The 16,989-nt window shown below is 41.7% G+C and overlaps 1 protein-coding gene across 3 annotated transcripts; it reads right to left on the bottom strand.

Moving 5' to 3' along the window:
• Positions 1-237: 237 nt before the first annotated feature.
• Positions 238-16,653, bottom strand: sgta (small glutamine rich tetratricopeptide repeat co-chaperone alpha). 3 transcript variants are annotated; one of them, XM_088907752.1, is made up of 12 exons: positions 16,524-16,653; positions 14,319-14,468; positions 12,749-12,852; positions 11,927-12,014; positions 10,940-11,039; positions 10,622-10,726; positions 10,265-10,403; positions 9,055-9,117; positions 7,898-7,935; positions 7,050-7,142; positions 6,631-6,751; positions 238-4,101 (listed from the first exon to the last, which is right to left on the bottom strand). In XM_088907752.1, the coding sequence occupies exons 2-11, from the start codon at positions 14,416-14,418 to the stop codon at positions 6,640-6,642; spliced, it is 942 nt and encodes a 313-aa protein (XP_088763878.1). In that variant the 5' UTR covers positions 14,419-14,468; positions 16,524-16,653; the 3' UTR covers positions 238-4,101; positions 6,631-6,639. The 3 variants fall into 3 exon arrangements, with proteins under 3 accessions (XP_088763878.1, XP_088763880.1, XP_088763879.1); XM_088907754.1 differs by lacking the exon at positions 16,524-16,653 and adding an exon at positions 16,325-16,399; XM_088907753.1 differs by lacking the exon at positions 16,524-16,653 and adding an exon at positions 16,242-16,262.
• Between the last annotated feature and the right edge of the window lie 336 nt (positions 16,654-16,989).

Raw genomic sequence — 16,989 nt, 5'->3', positions numbered from 1 at the left:
GAGAGGAAAAGCATCCTTGGTGTTACAGTTTGTCATATTTTACCAAAATAATCATTACCATTATTTCAAATTTACAAAAAACCTTTAGTCCCTGTTGTAAATCTAGTCACAGTCCACAGCTCATGTGCCTCTGTCAGTACTAGTAATATTCTTTTGAACTCTTATTTTTCACTTCTTCAGTGAATCTATTTGTATTTAAATGGAGACAGTTTGTTCTACCAGCAACCAGACCACATCTTCCCAAATGGTAACAAAACTTTTATTACAAAGGAAAAGCAAAAGCAACAGACCATTTTAACATACAGGATATGGGCTGAAAAAGGAATTTTGTGCACAATATCAACACTATTGCTTCTCTCTTTCCCAAGTACTGTCAAATGTTTCAAGCCGTCCACCTCAATACTTTTGGGCAGTGAATGAGTCTATTGTAACGTCCATTTACAAAGAAAGTCAACAAACATCTGAACTGCATCCAAGAAACCATATTTCCATAGATTACCTATGACTTTACAAAGGACACCAAGTTAAATACAGTGAAAAAGAAAAGGAAGATCTAATGTTATACTCTCATTATGCCAGTTTGGTAAAAACTGCAACTTGGGAGTTCCTGTTCCATCATAACTATGAGAGAACGAGTGAAGTCATCCCTTTATAGAATTATTGTATTTTCATAATAGAAAATGTCAAAGATAGATCCACTACAGTATTAAAATACAGTATAAATGAATGTTGGCCACAACCACAGCTGTGATCATTCATGAGTATGACACAGTCCCAGGAGAATCGCAAGATGTTAATTTTGAAAAAGACAAAAAACTAAACTGATTCCAAGCAGCTTTGGTTCCTTGAAAACCTTTCACATCAAAAACGTCATGCACTATGAAAAATTCAATTATGTAAGTGCAAGTGTAAAAAAAACTCACTTCAACAAACAGCAAGGAACACGGAAACATCTGGAAGGTAATTTTTTTAGCAATGTCCTTTGTACAAAACACATTTAGTTTGACTTCACAGCAAGTGTGCAGATTGCTGTACAGTAAAAACTCTGGGAAAGGAGGTCTATACGGAGGGTTGAAGACACTTGTGACCCTGGCCAGTATTCCGGCATTCCTTTCAATTAATCCTCCTAATTAACCAATTTAATGATTGGATGAGCACTACAGTCATTTTTCCAAACATGTTTTAAAGCTAATGATTTGAGAGACAGCTGGAGCTACCAAGTCTCCCCAGGCCTGCACTGAAGTGTTTGCAGTTCTTGTCAGTTAAATCATTCGAAATCAAGAAGACTGTCTGGATTGGACTTTGACACCTTTCGTTAAGATCCCAGCTAAGAAGGCAAAATCTATGTGACCGCACTCCACTGAGAAAATGTTGGGATTTGACTGAACTGCCTGCAAAAAGTCCACTTGGGACAAGGGCCAGACATTTTGGAAACCTTTTCTTTCTTCAGAGCAACAACATGCAGAAATTCTGTAAATCATCAGCTTACGTTTCCTGAAGATTTGCAAGAAACTTGTCATGGACCAAACATCCACAGAATCAAAGCGAGTTAGACTTGGCACAGATCATTAAAGCAGTCTCTTACAGGGGACAATTTAACACGCCTAGAGACATTAACCAACTTCTCCAACTGCTTTCTCTGATTTCACACAGAAAAAAAGAAATTGCATTCCACGTATTATATGAACATACATAAGCAATAAGCAATAAGCAATATCCATACACAGCTTCATCCTGTAATGGAGGGAATTGTGGTATTTTACTTTACAATAGCGCCCACTTGTAACTCCATCCCCTTGCTTCTCAATGCAAACAGTCACCCAAAATGTATCTGCTGTGGGCCAGTCACAGAAGCGTCTATAAATCCCATGATGGATTCCACTGTAACTTGTCAAACTGGTTTTTCCAGTGTTTTATTGCCTCAACCCTTCTTTGCCCTTAATATCGTCTGAGAAATTAACTGCTACATGCTGGGCATGTCTTCCACTCACTGCACTGCAGGATCTGTCCAAAAATTGCATCAGTATGTATAATGTTACAGGGAAACACTTTTATGAACACGTTAACAAAAGCTCAGGCTCACACACATACAAAATAATTGACAATAAGGACTTGGATCTTTTAAGGTTTTTGTTTCCTTCTTTGTAAAACATTTAAAAGCAGGAGTGCAGTTCAATGACAGATTATGGTTACACTGTGTACTGTGCATTCGTCAAGCCCCCTTTCCACCAGTGGACAATAGCAGCAAAGGAAATTCAAAACCTAAGCTTATTTCTTCAAGTATTCATTGCAGAAAATGAAATGAAGGTTGTCAGAAAAGAACACAGTCACCATCATCACGGTGGCAATTTGGTTGGCAAACAGTGAATATGCACCATCTAGGACTGGAGCAATTGACAACAGGGTCTAATCTACCACCTGTCCTTGGACTGTGGGAAAGAAACCAGGAACGCCTGGTACAAACCCATGTGAACAGGGGGAGAACATACAAACTCCACACAGAGCACCCCAGGTCTGGAATTGAACCCAGAGCCACGGTGCTGAGGGGCATCGATGCTGACCAGTATGCCACCGTGCAGCCCATTCTGAAATGGAAATCTTAATATCCAGAAATTATTTAGAAATCCCACAACAGGAGAATCCAATCCTGATCCTAGAGAGCCAATGTGTCTGTGCCATATTTGCTTCAGCTCCCCCGCGACCCTGTGATGGATAAAGCAAATGGGATGGATGGGTTAATGCCCTCAATGAAGCTACCTTTCTTCAGTCCTTGGCTTCAGAAACACCATACTTGTTGTTCATATCCACAAAAACACTGAACAAACCACACTGCATCTGACTGTCCTCAGGTTTTTTTTTCAATCAATTGTTGGTTACCAGCCCCTAGGAGGTGACCCAGAAATGGATTTAGAAATACAAGAGGGAATAACATCAGTCTCGCCTATTCAAAGCATTATTAGTATCATCTTCCAGTGCTGTAATTCCAGATCTGAATCAAATGAGAGGGCACTTTAAAACCCACATAATTTCCATTCCTGTCCAACCTTGGAAAAACTGTAATGGTGTTAGAGCAATAGAGATAAGTAAATTAGTTAATTAGCCAATGCAATTAAGACAGGGGATCCTGTGGACCAAGTCCATGTCCTATATACCTTAAGAATTAAATGCAGATGTTTCCCTTAAATATGATATCGACATTAATGTGTTTAGATGCTCAGTGCAAAATCTTTAAACCAAAAAATGATGAAGGGAAATGCAGGAGGTGTTTTAACTTTGTGCAACTGGCCACCGAGCTGGGGAACTCTGACACAGCACAACCAACAGTGCAGAAACCGATTCCTGCACTGCAGCACAGCAAGGTCTCCCAATCCTTGAAGGTTCACATTCTCTCTTGATCACGAAGAAACCAACAAAAAAACAAAACAAAATGGAAGAAACCAGAGAGTTTGGCACCAGTTTTGATGTTGTTTTTCCAGAAAACAAAGACAGCTTTATCTCTGCATTTCAAGTTGAAGGTCTCCAAGATTTTCCCTTGACAACAGGTAGCAGTGATTCAAGACCGATATTTATTTTTTTCCTTAAATTTCAAAAAGCATTTTCTGCACATATTTACTGACTACACTACACCGGTATAAATAAAGTTTTCAATACTGTGGACTTTTTTCTGCATCACTTAAAAATGAACAAATTTACCTCAAAGAATAAGGTTACATACAGAAATTTCTGCAGTGAGTCCACAGATCAAATGCGACAAGTGTTTTTTGGAAGATAGTCCAGACAACAATTGTGAAATACAAGATTAAGTCCGCTGGATATGATCGGCTACACACAACAATCATGAGCTTAAACTGCCATTATGCAGCTGAGAGAACAACAGGGTGAAGGTGTTCAAATCCAGAGGAGGCTCCAAGATGATTTCAATCAGAGGGCATGTCCTCTACTTACATCTGAGTTTCGTTTTGTGGTTTAACTGGGAAGAAAGAACAAAAATTTGGGGGCCCAACATGCAAAAATTATTTTTCCTTGTCCTAGAGTTGCGATCAAATCCAAAACAAAAATAAGGGACAGCCTGTCTTCAAGTGTTATCGCACAAAGCCCCACCTGCAAAAAAAAAAAAGAAGCAAGTCATGTTTTAAGAAGTCTTCATATTTGGATAAAAAACAGAATACTTTAATTTATCCTTTATTAATGTAAAGAAAAAAAATCACATCTGGTTACTGATTCCTCGCTGTACCATGTTTCTTGTTGACTGTTTCTCTATTTTTAAGTATCTCCACATCCTGAGTACCTTTCACACAGAGGTGAGCTGCAGCGGCTTGGGATAAGATCTGCAGCAGTGCGGTCTGTTGTGGAAACTGCCCAGCCTAGTAAAGACCTGGCACACTTTATCCCAACTCAGAACCATCCTGCGAGAACCTCTTGTGAGGATCTGATGTAGTACTGAGCCATCACACAGGAGTTCACACTGTTTCACACAGAAAAGGTAGGTGCCTCGTGTGACTCTACTCATGAGCGGTTCTGGATTCTCAGCGGCGCTGCTCACTTTCAATACGTTTGACAAGAGGGCCTCCGTAGTGGCTCCACCAATAGCACTCAGAGTGCAAGTTGGCCTATAAGATCCAGGTGTCAAGGGTCAGCAGTCTGTGACCGGGATTCCCCAAGAGGAGGCACACAATTGGCTGAGCACTGCCAAAGGCAGGCTGTAATTGGTCAGCCGGGGCTCTGCTGGTGACCCTTGACCCCTGCAGCATGCCAGGTTTTTGCGGGAAGGCTTTACTGTTAGTGAGGGACGAGTCAGTGCTGAACGACCAGTAAGGTGTGACACTGCCTGTGATGTAATAAAATACGACTGGCTCAAAGGGGAGTGGGAGGAGAAGCCTGCCCAACCTTCCTTATTCCTCTGTGTGCGGTGGCAGGGTTCATATCCATGGGCTGAGATGAGAAAAACATACAGCTGGCAAATTCAAATCGGGTGGGTACAACACAAAAAGGTTAAATACCATGAAGGAAAAGGGCAGCACCAAATGTGTAGCTAACAAATGTGAGATCCAGATGTACTAAAGCAATCTATTGTTGCACTGAGACAGAACTGAAACGCAGTAAAAATAGACTAATAAAAATAGCTCAGGTGGGGAGCTGCGTCAGCATATGTAGTCTGCAAAGGAACAACAGGTTTATTCCATGCTGAAATGAGAAGATAGAAAACACAACGTTTCGCCTGCGTAGCTCACACCTGAAGAAGGCTTCACAGGTGTTACTTGTTCCTTAATAAAAATAGCTGCTGCACCTGCTTCCTCACTCCAGGATGATGCCATTTTGCGTGATTTGCAGGCTTCCATTGACATGAGAATGTCTACAGATTGACAGGGCCTTTTACACCTCTAGTGCAAGAGAAATACATCCACATTGCACATCTTTGATCAGTGGTATCGTCCAGAAGCCAGGAAGTTATTATATAAGCAGGCATGGTATATAAGGAAAGGCAACCATAGATCAGTGAAAAACCATTCAAGCCAGAAAGCAGATGGTTATCACAGCAAGTGCATCATGAGATCAAAGGGCTGTGAAGGGTGACTTCTGCTATGGCCTGCACTGTCTGCTGTGGTGGATGTGACCGAGGGCACGATGATAATTTGTAACGCTGTTATATTAGAAATTTGACTGCTTACATTTAGGCAGCGATACAATGTTTTGGCTGTTCTGAGCACTGCCTCTTACTTAAAAGCAAAAAGGATACCCAGTGTAATAAGACTTGAATTGTGATGTTTTCACACACACACTTTCAAATCCAGTGTTGAAGAGACTACTGAATCTTGCACAAAATATAAGTAGATCACACTGTCTTACCTTTGCTCCAACATTTAGTTTCTCACATTAAGATGACACAATAACAGTGGAGAGTCCATTGTGACTCTCAGGGTTTTATATTTGGGTTTGTCCTTACCAATTTAGTTTCAGGACCAACCTAGATTATTTAATGTAATATAGGTCATTTACTTTAGACACTGTCAACTGCACTCTAAGTAGAGCTTATTCAGTTTTTTTTATATCTGATAAATCCACACTTTGTTAAATGAACTTCATGTCTCTTTTTCTGTAATAAGAAATATGGAAGCTATTTCTCAAATTTACACACCCCAAAAAAGCAGTCAATGGATACACAATACCAAAATAAAACAAATTAAGTCATAGGTGAGATAACATTTAATACATCCATCCATTTTCTAACTGCTTCCTCCAATTCCGGGACGCAGGGGAGCTACAGCCTATCCCAGCAAGATGTCAAGCCAACTGACCTATGGCCTTGAGCTGTGGGGAAAAAACACAGCACCTGGATAAAACCTACATAATCTGGAGCAAACTCCATGCAGATAGCACCCCAGGTCCAGGGCCCCAGCTCTGAGCGCCAGCAATATTACTCACTGTCATACAGTACAACCTAATTTTACAAAGCTGTTGGGGGAAAAACCCCCCGAAATATCCTGTTTTAATAGAGTACATTAAAACAGGACTGTGCATGTAATTTGTGTGAGTGGGACACAAAAACCGAAGGGGTAAGGTATGCACCCATGTTTGTGGTGAAGAGTACTGGTGCCCTACAGGCGGGGTAAAGAGCAGGTCTTCCCTCACCCGTCCCTGTCAGGGTTGCTCCTCGTTGCTGGCGCTGGGCGTCCGACTCCGGATTTGGCTCCTCAGCTGCTCAATCAGCTCTGGGTTCTGCTGCTGCATCTGCTGGGCAAACTGCTGACCCCTGCAGGAGAGCATCAGGAGAGGCACTTAGCTGACACCTTCTGAAACAAGACCATTTCCCCAAAGGCGTCCACAGAGAAAGACAGTGCAGACCAATTTAAAAAAAAGCAAGCCTTGCCTATACAGGAAATAAATATGCAAAATCAGATGCCCTTCTGTTAGTTTTTGCTAGAAACTTTGACTCACAGGTCTGCACCTTAAACATGTGGTACCATATTCTATTGGTACAGCCTGACTGATACCAGGTTGCAAATTTCAGCTCAAGAGGCGCTGAGCTGATAACGCTGCTGGACACTCACGCTTGGATAAGCCCAGAGAGGTCATTAGGGCCTGGGCCGCCTCCTGCCGTTGCTCCCATTGGCCCATAGGCCCCTGACATCATTCCAGACATCCTGCAGAGCAAGAAGAGAGGGGGGGAGAATCATCAAAGCAGGAATGAACCAGGGCCCAAGACAGGGAGAGGTCCACACGCCGAAACACAGGACATCAATGAAAAACCGGTATACAATTTTTATTTATAAAATACCAATCTAAAGACACAGAAGTCACATCTTTCACACTGCAAAAGCGGCAATGGAACACCATATTGGTGTGCTGAGAATGAGTAATAATACAGAACTTCACCAGTAATCTTCAGCACAGCGCCTTCATTTCTTTATGCAGAAATGAGCACACAATTAAACCATTTTGTACCTGATTTTCTTAGACATTTGATGAGGGATTTGGACTTTGTATTCACAAGGCCACTTGTCTTCATGTTACTGGCTTTTCTGTTAGTTTAGCTGTGGCAAATTCTATTTGAAGTCCAATGCACCATTTTTAAAAAACTGTTTGAAACATTTTCATGCACAGCCAGAGTTACAGGGCTTCCCAGGTGTGGTGATTAAATACTTTAATATAGCAAATTATCAACTATTTTAGCCATCTAGATCTTAGTAAGTGCTCAGACTAGAACTATCGCACGTTTATATTTAATATTTTGCCCAAATAGCCCGTTATTTGTGATAGGCTTAAACCCCTTTGAAAAAAACACACCCCTATCTTACCACATGCATGTGACACGCAATATCAACTTGGGCCATAACAGAGTGCCTTATAGAACTAAGTAGGGTGAATTTAAATAAAATCTTGTTTTAAAAGAACTTACAGCTGTTGAACTTGAGGGTTGTTCATCAGACTTGATGCCTGAAATCAAACACCAATCACAATTAGAATGTTTAATACTAATAGATAAAGCCTTAATCTACCAGGTGATACCAGCTGAAAATCAACTCCCAGAACACTTCCTGACTTTTACTGACTGTAATATAAATCATTTCTGACTATAACAGCTACAGTAAATACTAACCTTAAGCACTAATCTAAAAGAGAGGGAAACAGGAGTTCAAAATAAGGACATCTTAACTGTCTATAAGCCTGAAAACTGTATAGAGCAATTTTAAACTTGCGATCTTTTAAATAATGCAAAGCTTTATTGAAATAAAATTTGAGGAGTCACATTTTGCAAGAGCACCTATTTAGACACAATATTTTAAATGAATCTGATCCTCACTTTGGCAAGCTTCTGAAAATAGGTCTTAACAGATACTTAAAGTTTAACAAAAACTGATGAGGAGTCAAAATTAATGCTTCAGAACACTTTCAGTCCTGCTAGTTCGCTGTTGACAACAGAGGTGTTGTGGGTCCGAAGAAACAATTTCAAACATACAACACAACTGCCCACTGCACATCAGCAGGAATATGCTTCAAACTGCTTCCTCCCCCCAAAAAACGAGGAAGAAAACACCTGTATTAATTCAACCGGTGAAGCAACGTCCTGCTTTTCTGCCTGACCCCCTGAATCTAAATCCCCTTCTTTATGTGAAGCGCTTTGCAACCCTAGGGATGAAATGGATTAGAAACTATACATATATAAATGAAAGGAATTATTATTTTATAGCAAATGTGCTTCACTGGATGTTGAAAATTGTATCAATATATTGATCAAGATCAATCAATATTTCCTTTTAGGGAGAGATCCATTTGCAGAAATCTATTAAAATGTAAAGTGTCTACTCTGCACTATTAGTAAATTATAAGTAAGTAAAATACAATGGACAAACTTGATTGACTATTGTGGAACACCAATAGAGGTATTCAAAACCCTGTTAACATAATGAGGAATACCATCTGTTCAGAGTATGAAGTGTTCCAAGTACAGTGGGGGACTCTGCTTGTATGTAAACCGAGTGATTCAGTAGTTACCATGTGTTAAAACTCCACATGGTTCCCAACCCAAAAGATCTATAGGCATTCTGACCTTACCATGTTCATGAAGCCAGGGTTGCTAAGCAATCCTGCTAGGTCAACTCCACCCATTCCCCCTGTCTAAAAGAAGAAAAACAGGATACTGAGCCAAGCAGAAGGATTCATCATTACCTTATTTCATCATGAGAATATTTTAAGTCCAAATTCATAAAGAGGGAGTAAATTATTAAGAAAAACAGCAGTAATATAAAATAGTTCAAGTAAGTAGTCAGCATGCGCAGTAACAGCTCCTCACACCAGAAGAAGGCTCCACAGCCGAAACATTGCTTCTTTTCCTTTCTTTTCAGAATGGAACAAACCTGTACTTGTTCCTTTCTAATACAAAATATATATCAAACATATGTAAAATATACAGTTATTAGAAAATCACTTATCTTTTGGGCTTCTGTTTTTTTTAACTAGCTTGCTTTTGACTATTTCAATCATACTGCAAGACCTTAGCATCTTCTCATGCAGCCATCACCACTGTGCAATAATTGTGGTTCAGGTGATGAACATTATTTCAGCTACTGTTCCTGCCTTTTCTATTGCTATTAATAATGCTGTTAATACTACCGTAATATTTTCACAAAAGCAAAAGAACTCTCATTTCACCTTATCGTCTGAAATGTGGAAAATAGAAAACCACTCTTCTGTAACTGAACTGTCTGTATTACTCAATATCAGGTTATTAAACTAGAACCATGTAAAAAACAGTCAACTGCCATGTTTCCCATAATGCTATGCACTCAGGTGACCCATTAAGAATCAGAAGGAGTGCACAACCAATCCATGCAATCAATACTCTCCATACTATGGATCTTACATGTGAGTTGGGGAGAGATAAGATGCTCTGGTATTTGTTGCCAATTGTCCTGTATGGCACTATGGAGTGAAGCATGTCAACAAAGGAATGGATCTGACAGGTGATCTCTCTCTCTGGGATGAGAAAAAATTGCTTGATTCCTATTTACCAAAACCTGGCTCAGCAAGATCTCAGATTTACCCTTGCCTGCTGCATAGGTCTGCAAATTATCTCACCACATGTTCATTTTGGCAATCTGATATGTTTTAGAAGGGCATCTATTTTAATTCTATTAAATATCCTTTCAAGTCTTTGTTATTAACGCATTTGTCTCAATGTTGTCATCTTGTAAGAGTGTAACGTCTGGAAACCAAACATACTGGGATGATATGCTTATTAAAAAACAATTTCATCTAAACTTACCGGACTTGGCATCTCTCTCATTTTTTGCTCTGCTATTTTCAGGTTGGATTTATAGGTATCGTTTTCAGGGTCGAGTTCCAAAGCTTTCTTGTAGTAACTGACTGCTTCTGAGTGTTTGTTTAAACTAGCCAGAGCAAGCCTGAGGAGACAGGGTTGAAGGTACACCTTTCAGAGAAAGCACAGAATAAACTAAGACAAAAAAAAAAGAACTTCCAGAAAATAGCCTGGATGTTCAAACATGGCAACACATGAAAATTGCAATGCGTTTGTCACAGACTAGTCTCACAATTTCAACGTTAGGTCACTGGTCTGCAACAGACAGAGGGATAGAAAAGGCCAGGTTCTGGCTGTTCCTACCCCATTCGGCCGTAGGCTTTGCTGTAGCTGGGGTCGATAGCGATGGCTTGCTCACAGTCCTGCACAGCTCCAGCATAATTCCCCAGCTTGCTGTATGCAGCAGCCCTACAAACAATCCAGACACTCCAGAAGTTAAGGACGCACTGAACAGTCAAACAGAGTTCAAAGTATTTATTCTGAGAGTCGTACATACATGGCATACACCATCTGTTTTTATTAAATCTAAAGATTAAGAAATGTGGGTCCTTCTTGTGTTCTTTAGGAACAGCTTAAATAGACCGTTCCTAAATCCAAACCAATACTGCTTTCAGGCCATACCTGTTGCAGAAGTACACCGCATTGCGGGGATTTAGCTCTATGGCTTTTGAGTAGAACTCCACTGCAGGACCAAAATTCTCTGCCTTCATCTGGTCATTACCTGCAAAGCAAATCAAATCAACTTAGATGGGGAACTGGGGAAAACACTGAAGCAGGATGTTAAGCTCAAGTCAAAGACTGTTGTATCAATGGCAGCGCAGTGTAGAGATTCTTTTAGTTGAGGGCTTGGTCCTCGCTTGATCTGAACAGTGAAAAATCAAAATCTACTTTCAGACCACATACAGTGCTTTAGAAACAGCTCTGAACAACTGCAGTGCTGTCTTATGAGCAGACTTTTAAAGGCATTGAAATACCCCCCCCCCCCCCCGATTCACACAAGGTATGCAACAATTTAAAGGGGAAAATATTTTTATTGTGTAACAGTTCACGAAAATGAAAAACAGAAATATCTTGGTTTACTTTAGTATTCAGAGCCCTGAGTCAATACTTTGTTAAAGTATTTTTTGGAGCAATTATAGCTTTGAGTCTTCCTTTCCTGTGCAAAGGTGATACAGACACATCTGGATTTGGGATTTTTGCCCATTCATCCTTGAAGATCTGCACAGGCTCTGTCAAGTTGGATGTGGAATGTGGGTAAACCCCCCAAAAAAGTGCACAGATGTATTTTATACCCTTTGCCATATCAATACTTCCTCACATTTCTATCACAGACGTTGAACAGATTGTTGGTCTTCTTGGTAGTGTTTACAAAAAACACTAAACCCTCCAAGGCCTGATAATAACAAAACTGTGGTTCACGATTAAAATGACAAGTGACAGAGAGAACAACCTTTTTAAATTGGACCTGAAAAAACGTTTTAATGGAATAGCTCAGTAATCAAAAACCCACCCATTCTTATAAGCCACAAAACGCATAATTTGGTGTTCTGTAATGTGTAATGAGCACATAGTAAAAATTCTGTTGCAGGACTATGACAGAGTCCTTACCGTCTGTTTTGAGCCTCTCTGCTTCGGCAATGTCCTCCTCTGTGGGGGTGTCTGGGACGGCATTGATCTGTACCTGCGGTGTCTCCGGCTGAAACGATCAAACAGCTTTCAGCAGAGATGCCAACAGGACACTGGTTCAATCAATAATTACTAGGAGGGAAAACGTGTTGCAGCCGAGCATGTGGTCACAGATATCCTGAAACTGGGAATCTGCAGTGCAATCCAAAATAAAGGCATACGGGAGTTTAAGATCTTCAGTATCAGAAAATTGACAGTAGGAATGTGACATGACTGACTGCTTGCAGGTCTGGGGAGCGGTGCCCAATCTAACCTAAAAATACTTCAAATACTTATAAAATTGTTGCATGCAGAAGGAGCTACTGTAAAATAATGGAGACCATGGAGCAGTGCAGGAATTTTGGGTTCACACAAAATCACTACTCTAGCAAGTACACACAGCGCGTCATTTGTATAGCAAGTATCCAGCTTGTAAAGTGGAGTCAAGGACTGCACATCTAATTGCCAGCTAGCCTGCAGCATGTCTTTGTAAACCAGGTGATACCACGCATCAAGCTCCGACCTTTACAAAGCATCCCTGACATGTCCATTGCAGGTAAGGGACTGATTAGATGAGATAATGAATAGATTCAGAAATGTTAAAATCCAGACAATGTGCCATCATTTTCAGTTTTCCAGTTAAAAGACCAGGATGGATCTAAAACGTCAACAGCACAGTCCGGACATGATTTAGATTACAGCGCCGAGGAAAGAAAGGGGGCGTACGACAAACACGGAGCTCGGTGCCCTGCGGCAGGTCCTCACCTTGTTTGTGGCTGAGGCAAAGAGCTCTGGGAGCGTCTGCATCACTGCTAGGCTCTGATCCTCAAGGGAGACTCCAAAGGCCGTCTCCAGGCACTGGATTGCAACTGGCAAACAGAACCAGTGATTTAAAAAACACTAAGAAGTCCCATTCCCCCGCCAGTCCAGTTAGCGAGTGGACTAAGAGTTGTACAAACACACAAAGGCGCTAACTTATCATTTAAGTAACAGGCAAAAACATTATAACCAAAGTTTACCCAGAACCGTTCATCGGGTTAATAAACAAGAACGTAGTTAAAATGCTGCATTAACAGATGAAAATTGCTTTATACTTTCTTTAGTCATTTCTGAACATAAAATTGGTTTTGACTGACTTTAGAAGGAAGTGACAACAATAAGCTTGCATGTTAAGATCTGGCATACACATTCACTGCTGAACTTTAAGCTAATGCCTTACTATGGTGACTGCAGTTTGTAGACTGTATTTTATATATCTAACTGATTAGAAAATGCATGTAGCAAATCAAGTTTGTTTCCCATTCATGAAGGTATTATGCTGAAACAGACTATTGCATATTGGACAATATCACTGTGTTATATCAGAAAAAGAGAAAAAGAGTGCAGCTGTATTTTACTTAAAACTCAATTGCAGGTGAGGTGTGCCCAATCCTGGTCCTGGAGAGCCTCAAACCAGTACATTTTACAGCTCAATCTTAAATCACCAATTTCGAAAGAGTATAAACAATTAAATGGCAATCAGTTAAGTAGGCTATTTGTCAAATTATTTAACAATCATTTGGGAATGAAATGTGAGTGTCCTTCAGCCCTGAGGGCCAGAGTATTTTAAATTGAAGCAATCACTAGCTTAAGTCATTAATAATTTACAGGTACTGTTTCCAAACGCCGGAAGCAGTTTGTAAGTCTGGCTGGACCGGGGCTCTCCTGGACTAGGGTAGTCTGTACAGCAGGACGAGTTACAATCCAAAGTGGAGATGACACCTGTCACGTGTGACCCTGTCCCAGCTTCTCTTGGCATGGCCAATCATGTGCCACCTTCTCACACTGTAACCAGATCTGAAAACACCTGTCTGTGACAGCCTCGTCTCCACCAGCGCTCACAAGAGCCCAAGAGCAAAAGTCACAGGCTCCCAGTGAAAGCAGATTCAGCACAGAGCAGGGCACTGTCCTGTTATGCTGAAAACAGTGCTGGCTATTGATGTCTACTTATTGCAAACTCCCTAAAATTGCTTTTCTTAACATCTCTGCATCAACAAACCATCAGAAGGCCAATGTATAAAATGTTTTTTCTGTATCTATTAACCTTTTAGATCCGGTATTTTAATTTAAATAATCCATAGTTCTTTACAGTAATCAAGCTTTTCACAGGCCTCACCAGTCCACACACCTGAATCCTCCTGATAGTTTGACCAGAAAGCCAAGCAAGTTCACAGAACACAACACTTCTGCCGTTTCCACTGGGAATGTGCTGCTGTAAGCAAAGGTCACTAAAATTCTGCTACAGCCTAAAATGAAAATTGAATGTCAGTACCGGTTTAATAAATTGTCATCTTACCTTCCAGGCTTTCCTGTGCATCTGAAGATAAGTCCCCCGAGTTGAGCTGGTCATGGAGAAACTGAATGATGGAGAATGCGATACGCTTTGTGTCTGCCATTTGGTGGCCGAGGGGGTAGGCTGAGGCAGTAGGTAAGGTTTCTGGAGATTCTGGAAAGGAAGGGTCATGTTAAAAGGTTTGAGAAGAATAGGGCTTCAAGTCCCCAATGAGGAAACTATTGTTGTGTTTTTAGGAAGTCAGATAGCCCAGAGAGCATCAACTAACCCAGCTGTATAAAGGACACCTGCACAGCTCAGGAGGTTACCCCTGTGATAAATGGAGAAGTCTTGCTCTCTCAGTTCTCTTACAGATCTGTCTTTCATGTGCCAGTAGCCCTGTGAGCTCAATCAACTTTACTGCTCCACTCTTTCCAATTAACAGGTGACTCACTCATTATGGTTGTGGTACCATTTGATAAATACACACACACACAAAGAAGCAAGTCTAAATATAAAGATTACTACTGCTCTTCATTTAGCTACTGCTGTTGGACTCTAGGGTGATTCCTAAACTTGCAATAAGGTATTACAACCCTGCACTCTTCTGGAGAAACTGAATCCATTAACATCTGAGTTACACTATTTGATTAAATGGGAAGCCTCCCCACTCTCACTTAAAGCACCCGATCCAGTGCAGAAAGTGATACTTAGTGGAGACAGGTCATCAGTTATCAGGTTAAAAATAACGACCGGCAGGAGGAGTATGCTGCAGATGCTTGGTGCCTATGTGCTAACCAGCCGTGCTGCAAATTGTACAAAAACAAAGAGGCTTTAAAATAAACAGAGCATTGACTTGGCGTTACCACACACCAACTTTGTCATTTGCATTACCACACACCAACTTTGTCATTTGCATTACATTTTTTTTTGTTTAGGTTCAACCCGTCTATTGACGCATACCGTGCTATACACATTTTGTGCGCGACCGCTTTTTCTGGAGTTGATATTATCCAATTAACTCCTCCAGAAACAGCACAGTTCCTCGCAGATGCCTGGGAGGATGAGTATACAGGGAGCAAACCAAGCCGGGACAGGTTCAGGAGACCAGAACTGTGCCTCAGAGCGACCCCCCACCCAGCCTGCTCTCGCGTCTAGAAGTGAAGACCACGATGGAAGAGCTGCGGATCGCCAGCAGCAAAGCACAGCAGCTCGCACTAGCATTGCTTATGTAAATCCTCCTAATACGCGTTTGAAATAAAATGGCAGACTACACACACTGCTGGCGAAAATGAATTTCTTTTCATCAATAGCTTGCACTGGACGTAGCAATACACGAAGTAACTTGTTTTATTTGGGGACCTTCGTACCAGCAACCTACTTTTGCTTTTCGGATCTGGCATGTTCCGGAAAAAGGTGACTCACGTGTTATGTCACGATAGGTGAACATGCACACGCTGAGCTGATCTAATAGGTCGTCCCAAGCTTTCACGTACGTCGTACACACAGACAAGCGCCCTGTGGCTGGATTATACTACACTGCACTTGAAAATGTCATCATTAACTTTACCATTGATTAATCGTAACCGCACCCTGTGAAGCAACTTCAAACACTGAATACTGACCTAAACCTACACTGAGTACAATCAATAAGGCCGCTCTTGAAGCTCCACATTCTGCAGATCTGTGTCCCCGAACCTGTGCATCATATGAGACTACTGCTGTACGAAACCTGTCTCGTTAAACTACAGACAAATTATCAACAAGTCCCCGGCGACCGCAGTTGTCAGTCTGCCCAGTTCTTAAATCCGTACTTTTTTTTTTAATCGATGAAAGAGTTCTGCCCGGCGCCGAACGAGCGATCAGAGGGGACTATGCGCTTGTGTCGAGTGACTCCGACCCGGCGGTCTGATGATCTAGCCGAAGCAGAGACGCCGTCCTCCTCACCTGTCTGACCAAACCCCGGCCGGCTGTGAGTTTTGTCAAACAGAAGATTCCAGCACTGCCGCCGCTCCTCCGTGCGGCCTTACCGTAAATCTGGGACAACGCAGCGTACAGCAAAACTGCCCGCTTCGCTAACGACGCCGCCGCCACCAACCCCCTTTCTGCAAGGTGCCCCCAGAGCCCCTGCGATCGCCGCCTGCCGGAGGGGGGACTGCCCCGCTCGGGGCAACGGCGTTTACCGTGCGAGTTTTAATGAAAACGCCAGCAAGAAAAGTTGGGTCTCACCTCCCGGTTCCGGCTCTCCGCAGTTTCCTCGCGCTGCGCTGCGTGACGGCCGTCTGCGTCCTCTGACGTCACGCGTCGGACGTGCCTACACCCCCCCAGAACGATTATATTCGAACAAATAGATGTTTTCGGCAAAACAAAAAACCGAAAGCATGTGGCACGGGCGTGTGACTGTATTAAATAATTGCTATTTTTTTAATTATGTTTTAGTTTCTTTATTGATTTCGCTGGGTAATTTTTTTTTTCATCTTGTCCCACAACAGTTAAAGTGCCTTTGCCGTGGAATCGCGAAACAGAGGCCATCGGGGTCGACCATTCAGAGTCGCCGCTGACGTGTGCTGTTATTTTTGTTTGCCGTAACCTGCAACCGAGGCTCAGGGCGACCCACCGCACTGTTGTGAAATTAATTCAACAGACGGGACAGTCAGGAGTCTGGGACGGAAGTACCGTTGAATAAAACAACGCC

Source organism: Atractosteus spatula, chromosome 28, assembly GCF_055471065.1.
Source record: "Atractosteus spatula isolate fAtrSpa1 chromosome 28, fAtrSpa1.hap1, whole genome shotgun sequence".
NCBI classification, from domain to species: Eukaryota; Metazoa; Chordata; class Actinopteri; order Semionotiformes; family Lepisosteidae; genus Atractosteus; species Atractosteus spatula.
This window is presented reverse-complemented; position numbering and strand designations above follow the sequence as displayed.

What these genes read in the sequence shown, in the direction of transcription:
- sgta (XM_088907752.1), bottom strand. Translation starts at nt 14,418, where the DNA reads ATGGCAGACACAAAGCGTATCGCATTCTCCATCATTCAGTTTCTCCAT. An exon ending in AGAGAGGCTCAAAACAGACG is followed by an intron (nt 11,040 to 11,926) that starts GTAAGGACTCTG and finishes TTTGCTTTGCAG; the next exon opens with GTAATGACCAGATGAAGGCA. An exon ending in GCGGTGTACTTCTGCAACAG is followed by an intron (nt 10,727 to 10,939) that starts GTATGGCCTGAA and finishes GATTGTTTGTAG; the next exon opens with GGCTGCTGCATACAGCAAGC.